The 19,539-nt window shown below is 40.8% G+C and overlaps 1 protein-coding gene and 1 pseudogene across 3 annotated transcripts in view; both read left to right on the top strand.

Annotated features, from left to right (window-relative positions):
• Window positions 1-19,539, top strand: part of SKA2 (spindle and kinetochore associated complex subunit 2) — a 43,435-nt gene that overhangs the window by 19,795 nt on the left and 4,101 nt on the right. For 2 of the 3 annotated variants that reach the window (XM_032162855.2, XM_032162856.2), the window contains exons 2-3: window positions 2,804-2,890; window positions 14,340-14,516. In XM_032162855.2, the coding sequence (XP_032018746.1) occupies window positions 2,804-2,890; window positions 14,340-14,516 (264 nt within the window). The remainder of the gene's footprint in view (window positions 1-2,803; window positions 2,891-14,339; window positions 14,517-19,539) is intronic. The other variant, XM_058445197.1, reaches the window with a different exon arrangement.
• On the top strand, window positions 4,904-4,969 carry LOC116476085 (U2 spliceosomal RNA; annotated as a pseudogene).

The raw sequence follows: 19,539 nt of genomic DNA, 5'->3' as shown, positions 1-19,539 counted from the left end.
GGTTAGTGTACTTTTTTTATTTATAGGAAAAGATAATCCCTAAGTATATCTTAGTATGAGAAATTATGCAAATAGGAATTTCTTAATACACACACAGACACAAACATTAGTATTTTTAAGGAGTTGTAATTATTGATTAATTTAATCGTGGCATCTCATCTGACAAGTATAGAGGATAAATGAAAAGCTTCCACTTTTTGGAAATCATTTTAAACATACTTTGTAATTATGTACCCAACATTAATTTTTCTGGCTTAGAGCAACTCCCTAATGTTAGAGATGGAAATAAGATATTGACCTGGAAAATATGTTTAAAAACAAAAACTTTCTCTTTCTTTTATCTGTACCCTCCTCCCCAAGTTTTGGCTATAAAGATAGAATTTTGGTCATTGCAGAGTTTTCCATTCCAATTTAGGTCAATGATAAGAGAAATTATTAGTGATGGAAACTAGTTTATTTCTGAAATTCTGTTTGATGACAGCTTCTGACCTTAGAAGCATTTGAATTTCTGACAGCCATTTTATCTTACTCTACATTTGAAAGTAGGGTCCTAATAGAACCTTTTATATACCAAAAATAACTGTACATCATTTCTTATTAGACCTGAGAACTGCTTTTAACAGTTTTTCCCCTTCCACTAAGGCTTCAGGATTTTGAGAATCGTTAGTTCAGTGATAAAGTTCATAATAAGAGCAGCACCCTCCCTGCAAACAGCTTCCTATGTTTTGGGATAGGAATAGGAGACCACGCCTGTGGAAATCATATTTTCCTTTCTGTAGTAAACTCTAAGGACGGTTATATCCCTGATAAACTCAAGGCAATATACGCTTTAAGGTCCTGTAAAAGATGCAGAATTTCAAGAAGTTAAGAATAATTCATTGATTATACCACTTGCAGAAATAAACCACTTTTAGGCTGGACATGGTGGCTCACACCTGTAATCCCAGCACTTTGGGAGGCTGAGGCGGGAGGACTGCTTGAGCCCAGCATGGGCAACATAATGAGATCCTGTCTCTATAAAAAATCAAAAATTAGCTGGGTGCCATGGCATGTGCCTGTAGTCCCAGGTGCACTTGGAAGGAGGTAGGAGGATCCCATGAGCCCAGGAGTTTGACACTGCAGTGAGCTATGATGGTGCCACAACACTTCAGCCTGAGCTATAGAGCAAGACCCTGTCTCATAAAAAAGAAAAAGAAAATTCTTTTTAACACTGTCATATATCCATCTCAACTTTCTATATGTATACATCTCTTTTACAAAAAAAGGCCATAACATACTCAAGGCTGTTTTTGTATTTAATGAGTCATAAATATAGCGTCATGTCAAATCTGTCTATACATTATCATTTGAAAAACAAATGGCCTTTTAAAAGGTTAAATAGCTGCTCATTACAAATACTACAGAAATAGAGTAAAATGTGAAAGCCCCCCCTTAAGTATTTTTTTGTATACCATCGTTTTCAATAACGGCATGGTATTCCAAATATTGATATTTATTTATTTACTTATTTATGAGATAGAGTCTTGCTCTGTTACCCAGGCATGAGTGCAGTGGCCAATCTTGGCTCACTGCAACTTCCGCCTCCTCGGTTCAAGTGATTCTAGTTCCTCAGCTACCCAAATAGCTGGGACCACAGGCACATGCCACTATCCCCAGCTAATTTTAGTATTTTTAGTAGAGATGGGGTTTTGCCGTGTTGGCCAGGCTAGCCTTGAATTTCCGGGCTCAAGTGACCTGCCCGCCTCAGCCTCCCAAAGTGCTGGGATTACAGGGATGAGCCACTGTGCCTGGCCCCATATACTTATTTTATTTTTTTTTTATGGAGACGGAGTTTCATTCTTGTCGCCCAGACTGGAGTGCAATGGTGCAATCTTGGCTTACTGCAGCCTCCGCCTCCAGGGTTCAAGCAATTCTTCTGCCTCAGCCACCTGAGTAACTGGGATTACAGGCTTCCGCCACCATGCACAGCTAATTTTTGTATTTTTGGTAGAGACGAGGTTTCATCATGTTAGCCAGGCTGGTCTCAAACTCCTGACCTCAGGTGATCCACCTGCCTTGGCCTCCCAAAGTGCTGGGATTACAGGCGTGAACCACTGTGCCCGGCCAATACTGATATTTTTAAATGTAACTTTTCACTTTAATTCAGGCATCCTATATCCATAATGGCCTCAGGGTGGTAGTTCTCCCCTTTTTTCTTCCTTCGAGGTTTACTACAGATCAAGTTCCCATGCGGGCACCCAGGTTCAGTAAATTGGGGTTATTCAGACTGTTACTCCCATATCATATGTAGCTTTTCTTGTGAAATTTGTGACTCTTTAAACCCTCTTAATTTTGGTGGCACATAGTTGTAGCTCTTTGATCAATGGGATTGCAAATAAAGGTAACAATGTGAGTATTCCTGAAATAAATTTGTTCTGTGTTTTAAATTGAAACTGTATTTTCTGCCAGAGGTAGAAAAACACTGCCTAACTGATGAGAGTATCTGTGACCCTAGGAAATTCTTGAAGTCATTATTAGTTTTTTGTATTAATATCTGACAATGGCTACTCAGTATCTTGATTTTGACTCAAAATGTAAGAGAGAGGCATAGAGAAATGACTTTAAAATGTTAACTACTTTTTAAATTTTTCATAGAGCATAGTTATGGATAATGGATATTTTATATACTTTTTATTTCCACATTTTCAAATGAGTATGTATCACTTATTGAAATACTAACAAATGTAAAGAGAAAAAAGAATAAAGTATCATGTTTACTATTAGTCTTTTGGTTTACACAATAATGATTTGTGCTGATCTTTAGTTCCAGAAAGCTGAGTCTGATCTGGATTACATTCAATACAGGCTGGAATATGAAATCAAGACTAATCATCCTGATTCAGCAAGTGAGGTAATCTCCGAAGTAAATAAGCTTAAAAAAAAAATCAGCCTTAACTGAACACTTTAGAATTTTCTGATAGCATTCCTAATGGTAATAGATCGTAAGAATTATATTATTAAGTTTATAGAATCTTAAAATCTTGTCATTGTGTTGGAAGTTTGGTTATAGCACACTGGAGAAATAGTACCAATAATCCGTGAAATTTGTGGCTACTTTTTTCCCCTAATCTTTAAAAAATAATCATTGAGTTCAGAGGTACAAGCCACTGTGGTAGCCCCTGAAATTCCAAGAGAGAATATAGCTACCTCTAGGGCAGTTCTTCAGTAAGTTTGAGGGGAGAAGTCCTGGCAGTCAGCATATTCTCTGAGGAAGGTAATGATACACTATTAGATTTTTTACTTATATTTTATGAATAGTGATTTCTAGATAAAGCTATGTATTAAATTACTCTAAGTTTAGGTTGATTAGAAACATTAACTGTGCTTTATGTCATAAAATCATTAAGTATAAGTATACATACATGTTCATGGGGGTGAAAGCAAATAATCTCCAAGCATCGTCTGTTAACATTAACACTAAAATCACTAATTCAATAATGTTTATCTTTTTTTCCCCAAAGCCCAGGTATCAGGCTTAATTAATATTTCAAGATCACCCTGTCCCACGCTGGATCATGGTCAAATCCCTTTTATCTCCCATATTATACAATGCCAGTAATTTTTTAGTAGAGACGGAGTTTCACCATGTTGGCCAGGCTGGTCTTGAGCTCCTGACCTCAAGTGATCCGCCTACCTCAGCCTCTCAAAGTGTTGGGATTACAGGCATGAGCCCACCATGCCCGACCAATATTTGTCTTTGATCGCACTTACCAGCGGACGAGAAATATTGCATTTTACAGTTAAAAATAAAATCCCATACAATTAAAAAAATTTTTTTTTGGATTGGGTAGAAGTACAAGTTAAACTAACATTTTATAGAAAATTGGGAAAATTTCATGAATGTTCAGTTTTTACTGTTTATTTCATGGAATGCTAGAATTCTATGGGAGTATAGTTTGTACTGTTCTAGCTCCCTATTCTTTTCTCTTTCTCTTTTTTCTTCCTTCTTTTCTTTTCTTTTTTCTTTCTCTCTCTCCCCCTCCCTCTCTCTTTCTCTCTCTTCCTCCCTCCCTCCCTCTCTTTTTCTCACTTCCTTCCCTTCCCCTTCCCCTCCCTTCCTCCTTTCCTTCCTTCCTTCCCTCCTTCCCTCTTTCCCTCCTTCCTTCCTTCCCTCCCTCCCTCCCTCTTTTCCTTCCTCCCATCCTTCTTCTCCCTCCCTTTCCTCCCTTCCCTTCCTTTCCCTTCCTTCTGTTACCCAGGATGGAGTTCAGGGGTGTGATCTTGGGTCACTGCAGCTTCCACCTCCCAGGTTCAAGGGATTCTCCCGCCTCAGCCTCCCAAGTAGCTGGGATTACAGGCGCAGGCAACCATGCTCGGCTAATTTTTGTATTTTTTAGGAGAGATGGGGTTTCACCATGTTAGGCTGGTCTCGAACTCCTGACCTCAAGTGATCCACCCGTCTCAGCCTCCTAAAGTACTGGGATTAGTCGTGAGCCACCACACCTGGCCCTTTCCTTCCTTTTCTTCCTTTCTTTCCTCCCTTCCCTTCCATTCCTTCGTTCCTTTCCTTTCCTTCTCCTGCCTCCCCTTCCTTCCTTTCTTTCTTTTGTCTTAAAGATTCCTGTGCCGGGCGCGGTGGCTCACGCTTGTAATCCCAGCACTTTGGGAGGCCGAGGCGGGCGGATCACGAAGTCAGGAGATCGAGACCACGGTGAAACCCCGTCTCTACTAAAAATACAAAAAATTAGCCGGGCGTGGTGGCGGGCGCCTGTAGTCCCAGCTACTCGGAGAGGCTGAGGCAGGAGAATGGCGTGAACCCGGGAGGCGGAGCTTGCAGTGAGTCGAGATCGCGCCACTGCACTCCAGCCTGGGTGACAGGGCAAGACTCCGTCTCAAAAAAAAAAAAAAAAAAGATTCCTGTGATATTGCTTCTCAGCCTTTTGGCTAAGATCAAGTGTAGTATCTGTTTTTATCAGTTTAAAGACTCTGTGTGTGTGTGTGTGTGTGTGTGTGTGTGTGTGTGTGTGTGTGTGTGTTGTGTGTGTGTGTGTGTGTGTGTGTGTGTGTGTGTGTGTGTGTGTGTTTAAGACAGGGTCTCACTCTGTCACCCAGGCTGGGTGCAGTGACAAAATCTCAGCTCACTTCAGCCTTGACTTCTGGGCTCAAGCAATCCTCCCACCTCAGTCCGCCAAGTGCCTGGAACTATAGGCACACACCACCACACCCAGCTAATTTTTGTATTTTTAGTAGAGATGGGATTTTAACATGTTGCCTAGGTTGGTTTTGAACTCCTGGACTCAAGCGATCTACCTGCCTCGGCCTCTCAAAGTGCTGGGATTATAGGCGTGCGCCACCACGCCTGACCTAGTCAGTATCTTTCAAGTACTGTTTTGAAAGACATTGACATGTAGTGCTCCCATTTTTCCTCTGACTTCCATCTCTCATCTTTGTTCCACCTGTGGGTATTTTTTTTCCTGCAACTTTTTAAAAAAGGAGCTTTATTGAGCTATAATTCATATACCATTAAATTCATCCCTTTAAAGTATACAATTAAGTGGCTTTTAGTATTCAGTTTTGTAGCCATTGCCACAATAACATTTTCATCACCTCAGAAAGAAACCCCATACCCATGAGTAGTTACTCCCTACCACCCTTCCCTGCTATCCCACAAGCTCCCAAAGATGAATCTACTTTCTGTCTCTACAGATTTGTTGTCTGAACATTTCAAATAAATAGAATCATATAATATATGACCTTTCATGTCTAACTTCTTTCACTTAGGATGTTTCTTTTTTTTTTTTTTTTTTTGAGACCGAGTCTCGCTCTGTCACCCAGGCTGGAGTGCAGTGGCACTATCTCTGCTCACTGCAACCTCCGCCTTCTGAGTTCAAACAACTCTCCTGCCTCAACTTCCTGAGTAGCTGCGACTACTGGTGTGTGCCACCACGTCTGGCTAATTTTTGTATTTTTTAGTAGAGACAGGGTTTTGCCATGTTGGCCAGGCTGGTCTGGAACTCCTGATATCAGGTGATCCACCCTCCTCGGCCTCCCAAAGTACTGAGATTATAGCCATGAGCCACTGCACCTGGCCCACTTAGGGTGTTTCTAAGTTTCATGCATGTTGTAGCGTCAATCAGTACTTCATTTGTTTTTACTGTTGAGTAATACTCCACTGTATGGCTATACTCCATCTTCTTTGTTCTTTCTTTTTTTTCTGAGATGGAGTCTTGCTCTGTCCCCTAGGCTGGAGTGCCGTGGTGCAATCTCAGCTTACTGCAACCTCCACCTCCTGGGTTCAAGTGATTCTCCTGCCTCAGCCTCCTGAGTAGCCAGGAGTACAGGTGCACACCACCACACCAGCTGATTTTTGTATTTTCAGTAGAGACACGGTTTAACCATGTTGGCCAGGCTGTTCTCAAACTCCTGACCTCATGATCCACCCACCTCGGCCTCCCAAAGTGCTGGGATTACAGGTGTGAGCCACCATGCCTGGCCCATACTCCATTTTCTTATCCAGTCATCAGTTGATGGTGGTCATTTGTGTTGTTTCCACCTTTTGGCTGCTATGAACATACATTTACAAGTTCTTGTGTGGACATGTGTTTTCATTTCTCTTGGGTATATACCTTGGAGTAGAATTGCTGGCCATATGATAACTCATGTTTAATATTTTGAGGAACTACCAAACTGTTTTCCAAGGCATCTAAAGCATTTTACATTCTCAGTTTAAGAAAAAAAAAAACTGTGGTCTGGGTGTGGTGGCTCATGCCTGTAATCCCAGCACTTTGGGAAACTGAGGCAGGCTGATCATCTGATGTCAAGAGTTTAAGACCAGCCTGGCTAACATGATGAAACCCATCTCTACTAAAAATACAAAAATTAGCCGGGCGTGGTGGCACGAGCCTGTAACCCCAGCTACTCGGGAGGCTGAGACAGAAGAATTGCTTGAACCCAGGAGGTGAAGGTTGTAGTGAGTCCAGATCATGCCATTGAACTCCAGCCTGGGCGACAGAGCAAGACTCTGTCTGAAAAAGAAAAGAAAAGAAAAGAAATTGTAGTAAAATATAAATAACATTTACCATTTTAATCCTTTTTTTTTTTTTTTTTTTTTTGAGACAGGGTCTGGCTAATATGGTCTAGGCTGAACTCCAATTCCAAGGTTTATCCTCTGGCCTCAATATCCTTAGCAGCTGGGATTACAGGCACATGCCCTTATACCTGATAGCCATCTTAATGTTTTTTAAGTGAACAGTTCACTGGCATTAACTACATTCACATTATTGTACAATATCACCATCATCAATCTCCAGAAGGTTTTCATCTCCCCACACTGTAACTGTATATCCATTAAACAATTAACTCCATGTTCTTTTCTTCCACTTCTAGCAGCCACCGTTCTACTTTCTGTCTCTATCAATTTGACTACTCTAGGGACTCATATAAGTAGAATCATATAATATTTGTCTTTTTGTGACTCATTTATGTCACCTATAATGTTCTCAAGATTCATACACAGTGTAGCAGTGTCAGTTTCCTTTCTAAGGTGGAATAATGTTCCATTGAATGTATGTACCACATTTTATTTATCGATTCATCTGTCAGTGGACATTTGGTTTGCTTTCACCTTTTGGCTACTGTGAATAATGCTACTATGAACACTGTTATGCAGGTATCTGTTTGAGTACCTGCTTTCAACTTTCGGGTTTATACCCAGAAGTGCAATTGCTGGATCACATGGTAATTCTGTGTTTCAATTTTTGAGGAAATATGACTTTTTAACTCCTGTAGTATTCAATAACTTCAAGAAAATCTCTGCTTTCTCCCTTTTTTTGTGTTATAGTTGGGAATAAAGCCATGACTTTAATCTTTGTAGATTTGTCCAACATCAGTCTTAATGATTTATATACATGTAAAAGGAACAGGAAAGAAAGTAAACAACTAGTTGCAGTAGCCTCTAATACCTCTATCTGGCGGCAGGGTGGTTGTAGTAGTAGTAAATATTTATTGAACATTACTGTGTGCCAACCAGTGTGGTGTGTGTGTGTGTGTGTGTGTTTGTATACTCACACCCACATCCATACATATAATTTGGTTTAGCTGCATTATCCTCATTCTAGTACCCCTTGTGATTTGGAGGCAGTCAGTAATTCTGCATAAAAGTCAACATTTTTGGCTAGGATTTGTTTATTTACAGAGAGATACAAGAAACTGTAAGTTTCTATTACTATATTCTTCAACTTTATTTGTTCCAGAAACATAATTTTATTTTATGAACATTTTCCCTATAGATTCTTTTAAGCTTAGTAGCATAATTCATTTCCTTTTGTTTCTTTCAAAAGACTTAATTGAACTGAGTTTTTTGTTCATATATTGGCTTTTCTTTTCTCCCATCACCAGCACTATCATTAGCAGAGTATTTTTATGTATTCTTGTAACCATTTTTTTTTTTTGAGATGGAGTCTCGCCCTGTCGCTCAGGCTGGAATGCAATGGCACGATCTCGGCTCACTGGGTTCAAGCGATTCTCCTGCCTCACCCTCCCGAGTAGCTGGGATTACAGGTACCCGCCACTATCCCGGCTAATTTTTGTATTTTTATTAGAGATGGGGTTTCACCATGTTGGTCAGGCTGGTCTCGAACTCCTGACCTCAGATGATCCGCCAGCCTTGGCCTCCCAAAGTGCTGAGATTACAGGCGTGAGCCACCTCGCCCAGCCATTCCTGTAACCTTTTATCATCCACTTATGATAAGTAAAACCCTAAAATGAATTGAAGTATTATAGGCACAAAATTAACTAAAGTGCAGCACAGTTTACAAACACTAATAAAAGAATCATAGAGGCTCCCGGCCGGGCGCAGTGGCTCATACCTGTAATCCCAGCACTTTGGGAGGCCAAGGCGGGTGGATCACCTGAGGTCAGGAGTTCAAGACCAGCCTGACCAACATGGGGAAACCCCATCTCTACTGAAAAAAAAAAAAAAAAATACAAAATTAGCCAGGTGTGGTGGCGCATGCCTGTAATCCCAGATACTTGAGAGGCTGAGGCAGGAGAATTGCTTGAACCTGAGAGGCGAAGGCTGCAGTGAGCTGAGATCCCACCATTGCACTCCAGCCTGGTCAACAAGAGCGAAACTCCATCTCAAAAAAAAAAAAAAAAAAGTAGTGGTTCCCAAGAGCCAGTTACTCAAACAAAACAGGCTATGCGCACAACGGTTTTTTCCTTTGTGATATAGTGCTAAGTCCTAACCACAGTCCTAACCTGTCATAAACAGGCCATAAATGCAAATCGTGTTGTCCTAAATTACTCACTGCCATGTCAGTCTTATTGATCGAGCTAATGTCATAAAAACATGTATTATGGGTAGCTGCCCAACTACCCTGTCCTCTCTTTTAGCTCTATGGCCATTTATTTCTTATGCTTGATATACCAGCTTTCCTTTCCTAGTTTTGTGAGATCCTCAAGGATTAGTTCTTGTCACTTTTATTTTTTCCTGTATGAATCTGTATTTGGGGAACTCATCATTCTCCTGAGTTATATTAATATGAGTATTTCACTACTGAGCTACATTCCATTTACCTAAAGATCATTTGTAATTAGGTTACATAACTTATCACCTCATGAGGAAGATGACTTCTTCCCTCCTACCAATTTCCCTCCCAATGTTAAACTTTTTTTTTTTTTTTTTTTTTTTCCCAGACAAAGTCTCACTCTGTTGCCCAGACTGGAGTGCAGTGGCATGATCATGGCTCACTGCAGCCTCGACCTCCTGGGCTCAGGTGATCCTCTCACCTCAGTCTCCTGCGTAGGTGGAAATACAGGTGCATGCCACCACACCTGGTTCTAATTTTTTGTATTTTAGTAGGGATGGGGTTTTGCCATGTTTACTAGGCTGGTCTCGCCTGGGCTCAAGTGATCCTCCTGTCTCAGCCTCCCAAAGTGTTGGGATTATAGATGTGAGTCACCACCCCGGCCTAAACTTTTATTTTTGTCAAATTCTTGAATATATTTGAAGAGTTACAGAAATATAAAGCTTATAATTACAAAGAATAATGCTTCACACTCCCACCCTCAAGAAGGATACCACTTCATCTCAGTGTCTTATGGTATTTCTTTTATATTTCTAAATAGTTTGCTTGTACTGCATTTTTATTTTTCCTGATCTGAAACATCTACTGATTTCCTGGATACAAACTGTTATACTTCACATGCTGGCTCTGCCTCTTATTAGCATTGTGATTTTAGCCAAGTCAGTTAACCTTTCTGTACTTTAATTTCCTCATCTGTAAAATGGAAATATTACTACCTACCTCAGAGGTTGAGAGAGAATAAAATTAGTTAACATATATAACTGTTTAGTCCAGAGTAAATGCTGTATGTTAGCTGTTATCATTAATAATAATTTCCTACTATAGGCCTGGTGTAGTAGCTCACACTTGTAGTCCCAGCTACTTGGGATACTGAGGTGGGAGGATCACTTGAGCCCAGTAGTTCAAGTGAGCTATGATTGCACCACTGCACTCCAGCCTAGGTGACAGAGTAAGATTCTAACTTTTTTTTTTTTTTTTTCTGAGACAGAGTCTTGCTCTGTTGCCCAGGCTGGAGTGCAGTGACATGGTCTTGGCTCACTGCAACCTCCGCCTCCCAGGTTCAAGCGATTCTCCTGCCTCAGCCTCCTGAGTAGCTGGGATTACAGGCACATGCCACCCTGCCCAGCTAATTTTTGTATATTTAGTAGATTCAGGGTTTCACCATGTTGTCCAGGCTGGTCTCAAACTCCTGACCTCATGATCCACCCGCTTCAGCTTCCCAAAGTGCTGGGATTACAGGCTTTAGCCATCGCGCCCAGCCAATTCTAACTCTTAAAAAAAAAAAAGAAAAAAAAAAGAATTTCGTACTATGGAAGATAAAGTTTAAATACTACCCATATTTATTCCTGTCTTCACAATTTCTGTAACTATTGCTTTTATATAAGCCCTATTGAATACTGTGTCTGCTTTCCTTTCTTCACAACTTATTTTTCTAGAGCTAATAATTGTTTTCTTTTTTTCCTTCCATTTGCTTAGTTTTTCTTTTTTCTTTCTTTTTTTTTTTTTGAGACAAGGTTTTGCTCTGTCACCCAGGCTGGAGTGCAGGAGTTTGAGACCAGCCTGGGCAACATAGGGAAGCCCCATCTCTACAAAAAATAATTTAAAGGTTGGGCACAGTGGTTCACGCCTGTAATCCCAGCACTTTGGGAGGCCGAGGTAGGCAGATCACCTGAGGTCAGGAGTTCTAGACCAGCCTGGCCAACATGGCGAAACCTCATCTCTACTAAAAATACAAAAATTAGCTGGGTGTGGTGGCACACACCTGTAGTCCCAGCTGCTCTGTGACCATGGCTTACAACAGTATCTACCTCCCAGGCCCAAGTGATCCTCCCTGCTTAGCCACCCGAGTAGCTAGCACCACCATAGGCATGTGCCAGCACACCTGGCTAATTTAAAAAATAATAATAATAGTTATTATTATTATTTTTTGAGATGGAGTCTTGCTCTGTCGCCCAGGCTGGAGTGCAGTGGTACGATCTTGGTTCACTGCAACCTCTGCCTCCCAGGCTCAAGTGATCCTCCCACCTCAGCCTCCCGAGTAGCTGGGACTACAGGCGTGTGCTACCATGCCCGGCTAATTTTTGTATTATTAGTAGAGATGAGGTTTCGCCATGTTGGCCATGCTGTTCTGGAACTCCTGACCTCAAGTGATCTGCCCCCCTTGGCCTCCCAAAGTGCTGGGACTTGCAGGCATGAGTCACTGTACCCGGCCTTTGAATTATTTTTTGTAGAGATGAGGTTTCACGCTATGTTGCCCAGGCTGGTATCGAACTCCTGACCTCAAGCCATCCTCCCGCCTTGGCCTCCCAAAGTGCTAGAATTACAAGCATGAGCCACCATGGCCCAGCCTGCTTAGTTTTTCTATATACTTATCACTAATTCAGCCTCAGACATTTCTAATGACTGTAAAACTCTTCTCAATATTGTCAGACACACTACATGTTCTTTAAGTTTCATTTTCTCCCATGGAAACATCGTATCCTTTCTGGTGTCTCTATCCTGCTCCCATCTGACCTCCTGCTCTATAGGCTTCTTGAATTGCTGTCTTTCTGGGATTTTTTTTTTTTTTTCAGATGGAGTCACACTCTGTGGTTAGGCTGGAGTGCAGTGGCGTGATCTTGGATCACTACAACCTCTGCCTCCCGGGTTCAAGCAATTCTCCCACCTCAGCCTCCCGAGTAGGGACTACAGGCGCATGCTGACACGCCCGGCTAATTTTTTTTTTTTTTTTTTATTTTAGTAGAGACGGCATTTCACCATGTTGGCCAGGCTGGTCTCGAACTCCTGAGCTCAGGCGATCCGCCCGCCTCGGCCTCCCAAGGTGCTGGGATTATAAGCGTGAGCCACCGCGCCTGACCTTTTTTTTTTTTTTTTTGAGAGGGAGTTTTACTCTTGTCGCCCAGGCTGGAATGCAGTGGTGCCATCTTGGCTCACTGTCACTTCTGCCTCCCGGGCTCAAGTGATTCTCCTGCCTCAGCCTACTGAGCAGCAAGGACTACAGGCGCCCACCACAATGCCCGGCTAATTTTTGTATTTTTAGTAGAGACGGGGTTTCGCCATGTTGGCCAGGCTGGTCTCAAACTCCTGACCTCAGGTGATCCACCCGTTTCGGCCTCCCAAAGTGTTGAGATTACAGTCATGAGCCACTGCGCCCGGCATTTCTGGGATTTCTTTACCATTATTTTGGTACTTCCCTTTGTTTTATTCCTGTGTTGGATCATATGTTTCACTTGTTTTATTCCTGTGTTGGATCATATGTTTCACTCTTTGGTGGTTTATTTCTTTGATCTGGAAGTATATCCTTTAGACGCTTCCTGAGGAAGATTACACAGAAAGTTAACTTTTTGAGATGCTGAATGTTTGAAAAAGTTTTTATTGCACCCTTTAACCCTTTGTTTGATGAGTGGTTTGGTTGAATATAGGATTCTAGACTGGAGATTTTCTCTTAATTTTAACATCATTACTTCCTGGTTTTCTAGCTTCTATTGTTGCTGTTGAAAAATGGATGCCATTCTCATTCCTGATCCTTTGTCTGTGCTTTCCTCCTCAGCCTACCGCAGTCCCTTACCTATCACCTGGAAGTTTCAGAATATTTTTTCTATCCTGCGAAAATTTACAGTTATGGTATAGATCTTTTTATTAATTGTGCTGTCACTTGGTGGGGCCTGAAAATATATGAATCTTACCTAATCATAAAAAAAGAAATCTAGCAGGGTGCAGTGGCTCACATCTGTAATTCTAGCACTTTGGGAGGCTGATGCAGGAGGATCGCTTGAGGCCAGGAGTTTAAGACCAGCCTGGGCAACACAGTGAGATTCCTGTATCTATTTAAAAAAAAAATTAAAAGAAAGAAAAGAATTACCAAGTGGCAGAAGGAGCCCAATTGAAATGTCTTTTATGGAATAGTGGTAATTTATATTACAAAATAAATCTGGAAAACCAGCATAGTTTATAAATACAGTTGGGTTGGCATGAATTTTATATTTTGCATGTATATAAGTAAATGGATACTTATACATTCTTTATCCCCATGATAGTATGTTTATGAATTTTGGCCGGGCGCGGTGGCTCACGCCTGTAATCCCAGCACTTTAGGAGGTTGAGGCAGGCGATCACAAGGTCAGGAGATCGAGACCATCCTTGCTAACATGGTGAAACCCTGTCTCTACTAAAAATACAAAAAATTAGCTGGGCGTGGTGGTGGGCGCCTGTAGTCCCAGCTACTCCGGAGGCTGAGGCAGGAGAATGGCGTGAACCCGAGAGGTGGAGCTTGCAGTGAGCCGAGACTGTGCCACTGCACTCCAGCCTGGGCAACAGAGTGAGACTGCATCTCAAAAAAAAAAAAAAAAAAAAAGATTTTTATAAGTAGTTTCAAGTTGTCTTATTCTTTAAGAACAAATACCAATAGTGCCTTTTATCTTCTTCTGAATAGCATTTAGAATTGTATCTTAGAAATATTGTATAATTTATTATTGTGAACTAACCATCAAATGTTATATATCTAAGGTGACCCTTATTTGCTGTTTAATATTGCTAATTTATTTGGTGGGTTATTTCTGTACCTAGGCTATAAATTCCTTGAGAATAGGATCTAAGTCTTATACTTTTCTCTCTTCCCCACCTCCCATCTGATGTCATGTGGCTGCATAATTAAATACTCAACAGTGTTCAATTAAATGGATGGTAGAATGTGTTGTATGTATATAGTATTTTAATTCTTAAAAAGCTTAATCTTTCATAATTTAATACATGTTAACTTTTTTCTTGACGTAGAAAAATCCAGTTACACTCTTAAAGGAATTGTCAGCAATAAAGTCTCGATATCAAACTTTGTATGCCCGCTTTAAACCAGTTGCTGTTGAGCAGAAAGAGACTAAGAGCCGCATTTGTGCTACTGTGAATAAGACTATGAATGTGATACAAAAACTACAGAAGCAAACAGACCTGGAGGTAATGCTTTCAGTTGACAGGTTAGATTTGTATAGCTTTAGCTCTGAGTGTTGCTTTGAAAAATAAACCTGATGTAACTTAAAATTTGAAACTCAGCAGTCAGTTTGAACTATTGAAAGATTTTCCTGATACCCTGAAGTATAATAGCTCTTATTTCTGTTTATTTAAAAATAAGCATTTGGACTTGACATGGTTAATAAAGAAGTGTGCTGTCTTGAATTATGTAACCATGGCAGAAAACTTGGTAATACTTATTAAATCTAGCAGCTTAGCTGGTTCCTGTAAATACTAGTGAGACTGAGATGTCTAAAAAATGGTTGCTTAGAGTGCTGTATCAAGGAGCTGTGTCTGGGCATGACAGAAAATAGCGCTGTCTGCCACGAGCATGGGAAGGAGGAAGGGCTACATATGTTATATTTATTTGCCAACTCTACACTAAATTTTGGCTTAAGATACTTTGAATTATGGGCTTGTAGCTAGAGTAAATCAGAAAGGTTAATTACCCAGGTCAGTTTGATCAAGAATATTTTATATTGCAAATGGAGGGGAAAAAATAGAATAATACCTACTTAGAACGATAAAATGATACCTTAGATGTATCTGTTATATCACAAGGAGATGAATGGTGGAGGAAGGAAGCGCAATTGAACAGGGAATAGAGGTAATGGGGAGATAGAATTTAAAACAGTAAGGGTTGTGTCACATGCTAGTAAATTAAATGCAAAAAAAAAGTATGTATATGATAAGCTTTTATAAATCATCTCAAATCACACATTCTTCATTATGTGCCCGACAATAGAGCACATAACCTTGTTCTTGGGAAACAAATAGCTGATTAAGTATAGTTCCAGATGTACATGACAACATATCTGTATAGAACCATAAATTTATTGAAGCACAGAATAAACTTGGGTGAGAGGGCAAGGAGAAAAATGGTATTTTGAATATTTACAAATTTCCCCCACTGGATATAATAAATCGATAGTATATTTTTGAGACTACAAATTGGTACATAAACGTAGTTGTATAGTAATAGAGGATTTCTTTTTTTTCTTTTCTGAGATGGAGTTTCACTCTTGCAGCCCAGGCTGGAGTGCAATGGCACGATCTCGGCTCACTGCAACTTCCACCTCCCGGGTTCAAGTGATTCTCCTGCCTCAGCCTCCGGAATAGCTGGGATTACAGGCGCCTGCCACAATGCCCAGCTAATTTTTTGTAGTTTTAGTAGACACAGGGTTTCACCATGTTGGCCGGGGTGGTCTTGAACTCCTGACCTCAGATGATGCACCTGCCTCGGCCTCCCAAAGTGCTGGGATTACAGGCGTGAGCCACCATGTCTAGCCAGTGATAGAGGATTTCAGTCATCTGAGTATCTGTAAAGGTCTTCAGTTGAAGAAATACCTGAAATGAACAATACTTATGTCAAAGGCTGAAAACTAAGGGAGCTTTTACTTTGGAACAAGTTATGGCAAACGAGAAGAAATGATTTAAAAGTTATAAAACTTGAAAGAGGTGGTCATATTTTACAATCAATGATGACCAAATTGGGAAATGTTGGATATAGTGAGTCTTGTACCTACTGCTTTAAAAATGAGATCGTATGCTGGGCACAGTGGCTCATGCCTATAATGTCGGCACTTTGGGAGGCCAAGGCAGGAGGATCAGTTGAGGCCAGGAGTTTGAGATTAGTCTGGACAACATAGTGAGAACCTATCTCTACCAAAAAAAAAAAGAAAAAATATTTTAAATTTACTGGGCATGGGAGTGCATGCTGGTAGTTCCAACTATTTGGGGCAGAAGGATCCTTTGACCCCAGGAGTTTGAGGCTACAGTGAGCTATGATTGCACCACTGAATTCTAGCCTGGGTGACAGGGTGGGACTATCCCCGAAAAATTTTAAAATAAACTAAAATAAAAATGAGATGGTAGTAGAAAGTTCAGAGGGAATACAGATATGATACTTAGAATCTTCTGAGAGATGTTTAAAAGGGAGGCTTAATAAACCATAATATGGATAAATTTTTATGATGCAAATATGAATGGGAATAACATCTGTAGAGCTGATAACCAAAAACAGTTATATGAGCCCAGAGTTTAAAGGACTTGCAAGGTACAATTTGTAAATAAATTTCAAATATTAAAAGGTCACAGGGACAAACCTGTGAAATTAGTTAGGAAAGCCAAAGAGGCCTGGTGCGGTGGCTCACGCCTGTAATCCCAGCACTTTGGGAGGCCGAGGAGGGAGGATCACGAGGCCAGGAGATCGAGACCATCCTGGCTGACATGGTGAAACCTCAACTCTACTAAAATAATAAAACATTAGCTGGGCATGGTGTTGCATGCCTGTAGTCCCAGCTACTCGGGAGGCTGAGGCAGGGGAATCACTTGAACCTGGGAGGCAGAGGTTGCAGTGAGCCGAAATCTTGCCACTGCACTCCAGCCTGGCAACAGAGCGAGACTCTGTCTCAAAAAAAAAAAAAAAAAAAAAAAAAAAAAAGCCAAAGGCAGATTGAGCTAAGGCCTCTGAAATTTTCTAAAATAACCAAAAGGTTATTTTAAAGGGGCTTTAAAATTATTTGGGGAACAAGAAGGACAAGAAAAGGATAAAGTCTCCTTGGAACCAATAGTGCTTTGTTTATAGATAACAGAATGTGTATCTGTTCAGGTATTATCTTGCTATAATCTTTATCAAAGAGTGGTTTTTCATTTGGAAGGGTAGAAAATGTATTTGAATTTATAATATTCAAAAAGAACACCTGAATTGAGAATACTAAATAATAAATACAGAACAGAAAAGGAGGTAGAGAAAGGGAATACATACTAATTTCGTAATCTTCCTTAGGGGATATTAGGACATTGACAAAAGAAGAAAAAAAAGACAAAAGACACTGAGGTTTATTTATTTATTTAATTTGTTTGTTTGTTTGTTTTTTGAGACGGAGTCTCCCTTTGTCACCCAGGCTGGAGTGCAGTGGCACGATCTTGGCTCACAGCAACTTCTGCCTCCCGGATTCAAGCAATTCTCCTGCCCCAGCCTCCCAAGTAGCTGGGACTACAGGCATGCGCCACCATGCCCAGCTAATTTTTTTGTATTTTTAGTAGAGATGTGGTTTCACCAAGTTGGCCAGGCTGGTCTCGAACCCCTGACTGCAAGTGATCCACCTGTCTTGGCCTCTCAAAGTGCTGGGATTACAGGTGTGAGCCTCCGTGCCCTCATATTTAAACTGAGGTTTAAATATGCTCAATTATAAAGGTGATCTCATCAGAAGAAAAAAGGGACTAAACTTACATCCAAACAAAAAATAGCAAAACAGACGCCCAAAACATATATAACAATAAATAGAAAATTAAAAAGGCATTAAAAGTAGAATATGTGGTATTCTATGATCTTCCAAAATATGTGTGATAAAGAAGAAAAATTTCTACAAACTTTAGACTGGTTAACTTGACTTTAATTCCTGGAAACATTATTTGAGAATTTATTAAACAGATGGTCTGAAAGCTTTTGTAGTGATCACAAGGAGCAATGTGGATTCATTAGTCTTACAGCTGGGTACGGCAGTGTGCACCTGTAGCCGCAGCTACTTGGGAGGCTGAGGTGGGACGACTGCTTGAGCCCAGGAGTTAGAGGTTGCAGTGAGCTATGACCGCACCACTGCACTCCAGCCTGGGCGACGGAACGAGACTGTCTCTAAAACAAAAACAAAACGAAAAAACCAAGTCTTGTCAGAATAACATTTCTTTTTTGAGGTAGAAGAAGGAAATCGTGTAACTGGGTTGTAGTAAGACGTACGATTGTTTTTCATTTTATCCTTGTGAACATGTTGGGCAAATGTTGGTTTCATCAGTGCAACCAGCTGCATATCAGAATCATATAGGTTCTGTGGCTGTTCTAGATTTGGGCTGTCCTATTTACATAGCGTAAGGTGGCTATATAAATTTAAATTTAGACTGGGCACGGTGGCTCATGCCTGTAATCCCAGCACTTTGGGAGGCCGAGGCAGGTGGATCACCTGAGGTCAGTAGTTCCAGACCAGCCTGGCCAACATGGTGAAACCCCCGTCTCTACTAAAGAAATATAAAAATTAGCCAGGCGCGGTGGCGGGCACCTGTAATCCCAGCTACTCGGGAGGCTGAGGCAGGAGAATCTCCTGAACCTGGGAGGCGGAGGTTGCAGTGAGCTGAGATTGCGCTCCAGCCTGGGCAACAAGAGTGTAACTCTGTTTCAAAATTTAAAAAAAAAAAAAAAGGAAGAACGAACGAAAAACAAAAGAAAAGAAATTTACATTTAAGGTAGTTAAATGAAAGATGAACATTAAGTTCTTCACCTACTGATTGGACAGTGCCGATAAATAATATTTCCAGCATCATGGAAAGTTTCATTGGACAGTGCTGCCCTAGAGATTCTGATTCTGTAGGTCTGGGGTGTTCCAGATTTGGCAGTCTCTCTAGAGATGACCTATATAGTTGGCAGAATTGTAACTACTTGATTCTTCAGGTTGTACCTCCTATTAATTCCCCACATAACCCTTTGTTTCAGCCACCCTGTTTGTTGGTGCTCTGTGAAAGTCCCTTGTAACTTCCCTTCAGCCTCCCTTCTTCTTTTGCTGTTACCTGCTTTTGGTGGATGCTATTGGCTGTTTTTCTTTCGCAGCATCTGTTATCCTTTCCTGCCTACCAGAGTGTAGACATGCAGTGCATAATGACGTTTTGGTCAACAATGGACCAAATATATATGACAGTGGTCCCGGAAGATTATAATAGTGTATTTTTACTGTACTCTTATGTTCAGATATAAAAATACCATGTATTACCATTGCCTACAGTATTCAGTACAGTAACATGCTGTACAGATTTGTAGCCCAGGAGCAGTAGGCTATACCATATAGCCTGAGTGTATATATACAATCTCTGTTCGTGTAAGTACACTCTGTGATGTTCACACGATGAAGCTGCCTAATGATGCATTTCTCAGAACGTATTCCTGTCATTAAGTGACACATGACTATACTGACTTTCTTGA

The sequence above is a fragment of the Hylobates moloch genome, unplaced genomic scaffold (assembly GCF_009828535.3).
Source record: "Hylobates moloch isolate HMO894 unplaced genomic scaffold, HMol_V3 SCAFFOLD_10, whole genome shotgun sequence".
Taxonomy (NCBI): Eukaryota; Metazoa; Chordata; class Mammalia; order Primates; family Hylobatidae; genus Hylobates; species Hylobates moloch.
Note: the sequence above shows the minus strand (reverse complement) of the source record. Positions and strands in the feature narration are given on the sequence as shown.